The sequence below is a fragment of the Dendrobium catenatum genome, unplaced genomic scaffold (genome assembly GCF_001605985.2).
Source record: "Dendrobium catenatum unplaced genomic scaffold, ASM160598v2 fragScaff_scaffold_821, whole genome shotgun sequence".
Lineage (NCBI taxonomy): Eukaryota > Viridiplantae > Streptophyta > Magnoliopsida > Asparagales > Orchidaceae > Dendrobium > Dendrobium catenatum.
Window position 1 is genome coordinate 467947 of NW_021319283.1, and position 7771 is coordinate 475717.

A 7771-nucleotide genomic window follows, 5' to 3' on the forward strand; every position below is an offset into this window, starting at 1 on the left:
GAGGTGATTGGAGTCGTGAGTCGTTTTTGGTGAGCGAGTTAAGTTCCTCAGCTGCAAATAGTAAATGTGTAGAGATCGTCAAGACTCAACGGCTAGTGGTGCGAATTGCGGTCTTGAATGCTGGTAGGTAGGTCAGAAGACCCATCTAGAGTATAGTGGAATTACGTTTCAACGCGATGGGAGCTCCTTGCAGCCGCGACAGATCGACTTTACTTGATTGATCGAGGAGGATATTGGGACATTGTTTATCCTTCATTGAAAGATATGCAGTTCATGGCTTAGATGAATGATCCGAGATCGCGTGCTGGATTGAGTCGTTTGTCAAGAACCGAAGCGCAAATTCAGCGCTGCATTGATGGACAGAAACGTATAGGGAGGATAACTGGGGCGAAAATAACAGAGTATAGAGCTGCAGCGAAGGATTTTTGATCTAGAGACAGCCAGGTGTTGTTAAGAGCATGGTCCTTTTCGTTGCCAATCCGTCTAGTGAATCGTGCTTGGAGGAGCCCGCGCGTGCTGCCATCAAGAAACCATGTGTAGCCGTTTGCCCGGAATAGCTTTAGAACTTGGGAACGCAGATTGGGGTGATTATCGGCGGTGAGCGGCTGAGCAATTACGTTTTTAACATTGCTCATTCAAGAACTTGAGAGATTGTGGGATTTGCGTGGAAGATGATAGAAGTTGAGTCATCTGCATAGAGCGATCGATGAGAGGAGTGATTGGACGTGGTAGCCATTGGAGTCTCCATAGTATGGGGAGGAGAGGGTGGGAGTTGGGCGATCAAGAGGAGCGTTGAAGCTCTGATGCCATGATAGAATCGGAACAGAGGAAGGAAATTAGCGGGAAAGGAAAAGGATTTTAATTTCATTCAATATTTTTCATCAGCAGACAAATATATATAATAGGTGAATACACAAATAGAGTCTAACGGCTAGATGACGTGGACAAGAAAGTACAAAGTCCTTTCTTGCTAACAATAGCTGCAAAATTCTTATGACCTCTCTACAAAGATACATTATTCTTGGACCAGAAAATTGATTACTTACAAGTTTATGTAAAACTTAACAGGTCTTTGGCAAAGCCCAAACACAAGTCCATGCAAACTTTAACGAGGCTCTTCTATCCTAATTTGTTAACAAATTATTAACGTAATCTAGTCATCAATGCTTATAATTTGGGCATTTTTTATCATTCCCAAATGAGAAAATAAATAACAATTGTTATTCAAAATAAGGTTTTTAAATTTCTAATCAATAGTTTGAAAAACCTTATGTTTGAGTTATAGCCTATTACTTGACTTGACCTAGGCTAATGAAAGAAGTAAATCTCTAAAGCAACTATCTAAAAACTAGCAGCAAGTTTTAGGTTTGTTGGGACAGCTTTTGGCCACTGTTCTTTAGTTGCATTCAAGAAATTTTTTCTATAAAAGTAGATTTAAAAAAGAAGGCAAAACAATATTCCAAATGAATCAGACTTCGTTTGGAACGGCTTCTATTGTTTGCATGGACAGTTCTTATCCCTGCTTCTGACATAGATTTCAAAACAGCTGCATTATCATCACTAATGCTCCTAGATGACCTTGAGCAAAATGTTGATCATCCGGCCGAGCCAGTTCATGATGTGACTTTCTACAGCTTTATTCACTGACCAAACCACACATCTTGACTCACCGAAAATCTAACCATGGCTGACATCCTGTCTTGTACATGATCTTCGAATATTTTACTTTAGTACCACTCTCATTCTCCTTCTTAAGCCTGACTAGAACAAACAAAATCCTTTGATTTGATTTTCCTTGTATTTGGCCAGAAATGGTGATGATCTTTCGAACACTAAATTCCAGTTGAATGCGCGTACTGGCAATATTTCTCATATGCTTCCTTCTCAGAATTGTAAACGCCCTAACAATATTCATACATGCATATTAGCTTTAAATCTAAATATCAATCCGACCTTAAAACAATCAATAAAAAATTATCTCGATATTAGCTCGGTATAATTGTGCATCGAGTTTATACCCTTTCTCATAGTTAAAGGGCAAGGACGTTGCCATCTAGGTGTTCCTCTCTAGAACGCTCAGCAAAGTACATATAGAATCAATAAAATTGAAATAACTAAGAACGGTCTTACGTGCAGTTGATGAGGGTGAGCTCATCAGTCCATATTATTGAAAAAGCAATCTTCTTCTTTCTCAATGCTAAGTGCAGAAATTTTAAGGAATTTTTTGTGATAGATGACTAAGGTTTTGTTTGGGATAATTTTCATAATACTTCTCTCTCTCTCTCTCTCTCTCACTTCCTCTTCCTAACTCTTCTCCTCCTTTGTTTATGACAAAATGGGGCTATAGGAACAACATGAACAAATACGACATCAAGAAACCACAATTTAAATTAATACAACAACTAAAAGAAAAACAAATTTGCTCAAGCTAAGATTATTAAGCTAATAGATGAGGGATGTAATTTGACATAGTCAATAACTTTTTGAAGATTAGGGTGGTGTAGGATATATTAGATGTGATATCCTTCTATAGATAAACTTTTAAGGCGAAGAATGAGATCGAGATATGGAATTATATGGAGTTTATGATTCATAAAGAGTCAATTCAAAGGTTCATGAAATCTCTAAATAGCCTAAATCATCTTCCCACTCCTAAGTCAAAAAATAAGGGTTAAAATAGTCACATTTTTTATTTAAAATATAATAAGGAAAAGCCGCCAGAGAGTTATTGGGAAATATGCAAAAAAAAAAGTCAGGTATATTTCATCGTAAACTGTAAAACAATCACCGAAAAATAGTCTGCCGGAAAGTCACCAAAAAAATTTTCTTGTAAAGTTTGATTTTCCTTTAGTCATAAATTTGGAGATCTCATAAGGTTAGATTACTAAACCATATTTTCATTAAAGCTTCTTTTCTTGAACACACTTCTATATTTTTGACTTAGCTTAAGAAATTTTAGATAGAGTGCAGAATATAGAAGTTAATACTGGGAAATGAGGGAGTATTTATATATAGATAACGAAGTATAATGAATTTTATAAAATATGAAAATATGGGGTATCATAAAAAGGGTAATTCTTTTAATATGCTTTAATGATTAGCGGTTGGTTAAAATCTCCCATTCAAACCAAATATACTTGAATTTTATGTGGTCAAATTTTATGTGGCAAGCGTCATTTCACATGACATTAAAAATAAAATAAATATATAATATGTTTTTTTTTTTTGGGGAAAATTTGGGCATAGCCCTTTTATTGAACAAAGGTGACACAAAAATGAGAACAGATGTTCAAAAATACAAAAACAAAAGTACTTTGGAATGAAAAAACGACCCACATTCTGAAACACAAACTAGAATGAGGAAACTAGAAAGAATGACAGACAGCATTCTGCTCAAGGCAGAAAAAACAAAAGGAAATCCGACTCCACGATCCTCCAGGGAATTCGGAGAACGTTCAAGGAGGAGCAGAACACATTCCAGCGACTGCAGCTGTGTCCCTGAATATCTTAGGTAACGGAGCAGATCATTTCTCATTTATGACAAAGAGACCCGGATAACTTCCATTCTTTGCGCTCCCAAGCATCCCAGAATCTCCAAAACCTGCAACCACAGCAGCTACAGTGAGTAGAAGAGCTTATGCTGAACAAATATGAACCCATCAGATTCTAAGATAAAAGAAAATTGATATAAAACAGCTAGCCTTAACTCTGGTTGCCCAAAAAGGCCATTCAAGAGAGGCTAAAGTCAGGCTAACCACAACAATTAGGCCAAATAAGGCCTACCAGATTCCATCACATTCGCGTTCCAACAGGAAACATGGAGTTTTCCTTATACTTCTAGTTAGACATCTTTAATCTCACTTCTTTTGCAATTTCAACTGCCAAAGTGATAGAACACTTTGCAGTGGCTTTAAATCTACGGTTATTTCTTTCCCTCCACAAATGGTAGAGAATGGCATTGAATAATAAGAGATTGAGAGGCCTTTTCCTGTTTTCACCCGGCAGCCCCCCAATAAAATCCAAAGCCTGAGACACATTAGGCCTTAGCAAAAAATTCTGAAGAGCAGGAATAAGCCTGATAAGAGTGTTGTATGAATAATCACATTCAAAAAATAAGTGCCTAGTGGATTCATGCTTTTCCTGGCAGAAATGGCATTTTGGGTTTTCAATACAAATGCCTCTCCAGGCAAGAGCCTCAGCCGATTTAAGCTTATCAAGAATAGCCATCCATGTGAAAATAGAATATCTGGGAGAGTGCCTTTTATGCCACACCAGTTGTGACCAGTCAACAACTTCTTGGTTTTCAAAAAAATTCAAGTAGTAATCCTTATACGAGTGCTTAATATTTCCTTTCCAGGTAATACTAAGATCATTATTCAAGCCCAAAGGAATTTTACTAATAAAATTCCTGATCTCCTCCCTTAGAGAATCTGGAATACACCATTTATCATTAATAATCCAGTTATCAATGGTTTCACCGTCCTTGCAAAAATTAAGAGGGGAGAGCTCAGGGAATTTGCAAATCAAACTTTCTCCCATGCACCAGTGATCCCACTTGATCGAAGCCTTGCTAGATTGGTGAGGAGAGAACAAGAAAAAGGTTTTAGCCCTCTCAGCCGACTTACATATGCCTTTCCAAAATCTAGTCTTCTGCTTAGTGTTACTTTTCCAAGGAGAATTATAACGAGCTAACAGATATTTCGATAAAGGGTTTGCAACATTATACATTCTACTAATGGTAGAGCAATTATAAGCATACCTCATAGCTTCTAAAGATGTAATACTAAGCCCGCCATTTCTATAAGGTTTACAAGTATTATCCCATGAAATAAGATGCATACTTTTCCCTGTTTGGCTTCCAAAATAAAGAAATCTGGCACAAGCTTTATTAATGCTTTTAATAATATGATTAGGAACAAAAATTGCTCTAACCCAATACGCAACTGTATTAGAAATAGTATACTTGATATACTGCATTCTTCCCGCAATTGATAGAGAGCTAGCTTTCCATCCAGAAAGAAGAAAAGTTATTTTTTCCAGAAGAGGATTGAAATCAGAGGCTTTGATCTTCCCCGTAGAGATGGGGATCCCAAGATAGTTAAACTTATTAGTAATGTTGGGGATATTCAAAATGCAAGCCAAATCTAATATGTTGGTCGTATGCTGAGAAAAGGAGACATAGCTTTTTTGGCTATTCGTATACAGACCAGAGCAAGCAGAAATATAAGCCAAGCAATAAGTAAGAATAGAGCAGTTAGTGTTATTAGCTTCTCCAAAGACAATTAAGTCATCAGCGTATAAAAGATGCAAAATTTTAAAGTCTCCCACTGAAATACCCCTGAAATTTCTCATGTTAGCATGTTCATCAATCAAACAAGACAGGCTATCCATTACGATACAGAACAGATAGGGGCTGAGAGGACAACCCTGCCTTAAACCAGTAGAAGAAGAGAAAAAACCTTCCAGCGATCCATTCAAGCAGATGGAAAAATTTACATTTGTGATACAAGTCTTTATCCAGTTAGTAAACTCCCTAGGAAAGCCTTTCTGTGTCATTCTAGAAATAAGAAAATCTCTAGAGACAGTGTCGAAAGCCTTCTTGATATCAAATTTAGCACAAAAGTAATCCCTTCTAGTATTATTAAACATCTTCATAATTTCATCAGCTAAAATGGTATTATCAGTAGCCAATCTATCAGATATAAAGGCAGCTTGGCTGTTATGAATGATAAAAGGCATAACCAATTTCAATCTATCTGCAAGAATCTTAGCTATGATTTTATAAAATACGTTACACAAGGCAATAGGCCTAAAATCATCAATACTACAAGCATGTTTGTTTTTAGGAATCAAGACCAGAGCCGTAGCCTTGACACCAACAGGTAAATAATTTTTCACGAAGAATGATTGCACAGCTCTGAAAACATCATTGCCAATGATGTGCCAACACTTTTTATAGAAATCAAAATTAAAGCCATCAGGCCCAGGCGCAGAATCCGAATGCCCAGCAAAGACAACATTTTTAACTTCCTCTAAGGTAACAGGTTTGATCAGAGCTTCAGTAAGATGAATCGGAATACAAGTCCCAATAGGAAAGTTGCTGACATCCGCAGAAGCTTTATTATTATGATTTAGTAATACCTTGAAATGATCAATAATCTCATGAATTTTGCTATTACGATCACCTGAATGCCCAAAAAGAGCATTCTCAAAAGAGCTAGTGCTTGCTGCTTTCCTTCTATGGATCCTAGAATAGAGAAATTTTAAATCCTCTTCCCCATTTTTGAGCCATTTGACTTTAGATCTTTGTTTAACCCAAGAGGTCCAAATAGAATTGTAAAACGTGAGCTTAGAGTTTATGATCTTAAGATTATTCCTAAGCTCCGGATTAATTGAGAGGATCAATATCAAGGATTGCTTGACAGTCCAGTTGCTGCTGAGTAAGTGAATCAATCGAACTACTGATAGAGTTAGAAGAATTCCAGTTTGCTTTCTTAATGTGATTTTTAAGAAATCTGAGCTTAGTATAGAACTGGCTAATGGGGTTCCCCTCATAGCGGGTAGCAAACACATCTATCAGGACTTCCCAGAAATTTTTATACCTGGTCCAATGATTTTTGAACAAAAATCTATGGATTTTCTTAATATGCTCTCCAGGATAAATGATAAGAGGTGAATGGTCAGAGATAGAAGCACTCAGCACCTTATAGTAAGAGCTAGGAAAAGTAGCAATCCATTTTTCATTAACCAGGGCTTTATCGAGCTTAATGCTAATTGGATTATCACTTCTTTGGTTGTTCCAGGTGAAGAAAATACCCATGAAGGTAAGGTCAGTGAGAGCCGTGTCAAAGATCATAGAGTTAAAATGACCCATTCTGTCAGCCGTAAGAGGATTTCCCCCAGCCTTTTCAGTAACAAAGCGACAACAGTTAAAATCTCCCGCAACAATCCATGGAAGATTATTAGAAGGATTAATCCTTCTCACCTCCTCCCATAAGGAGATTCTCTCATCCTGAGAATTAGAAACATAAACAATGGATAGAATGACAGTGTCGTGAGAGTAGCCAGATAATTTGCCAGAGATCATTTGTTTGGAAAAGAAGAAAGGCTCAAAATTGACGCAATCTGGATTCCATTTGATCCAGATTCTGCCAGGAGAGGCAAGATTAAAGTTGTTACAGCTATTTTCATAGTTGAAGATTTCATGCCCATGGGTGAACCACGGGTCATTAAGATTATGATGAGAAATTCTGTTTTCTAAGAGACATACCATCCCCAGGTGATGGTCCTTAACAAGTTTTTTAACACCGTTTACTTTATCAGGGTTGTTGAAACCCCTGATATTCCACACTCCAAAAGGTGGTCGTAAAATTAGACATTAATTTTTTATATTGACGTTATGATATTTCGATACCAATATATGATATATGATAGTATCACCGAGTTAATTACAAATCTTTTATGTTTTGTGAGCTGATTCTTTTCTATTATTTATTTATTTTCTTCCTATTTGCATAATTTTAATTATTTACCAAAACATTTGAACAAATAAAATAAAGAAATATTGGGGTTTGAATCATAAAGAAATAATGAATGTTGGGAGCTATATTATCTATATATATATAATTTTTAAATTGCTATTTTTATCTAATTTTCTTGAAGAATAATTCTATTTTTAGGCATTTTGTATATTTGAAAGTATTGCCATGAATAAAAATCTTTGGTAATTACATTTATTTTATTTAAGAAGATTAATATAATTTCTATAATT

General features: G+C 36.1%; 1 protein-coding gene across 1 annotated transcript in view; it reads right to left on the reverse strand.

Moving 5' to 3' along the window:
- Positions 1–341: 341 nt before the first annotated feature.
- Positions 342–7771, reverse strand: part of LOC110106033 — a 38362-nt gene continuing 30932 nt past the window's right edge. Inside the window, exons 4-8 of the mRNA XM_028696704.1 lie at positions 6603–7148; positions 3999–6493; positions 3551–3601; positions 3353–3498; positions 342–605 (exon numbers count right to left, since the gene is read on the reverse strand). Coding sequence (XP_028552537.1) covers positions 342–605; positions 3353–3498; positions 3551–3601; positions 3999–6493; positions 6603–7148 — 3502 coding nt within the window. The remainder of the gene's footprint in view (positions 606–3352; positions 3499–3550; positions 3602–3998; positions 6494–6602; positions 7149–7771) is intronic.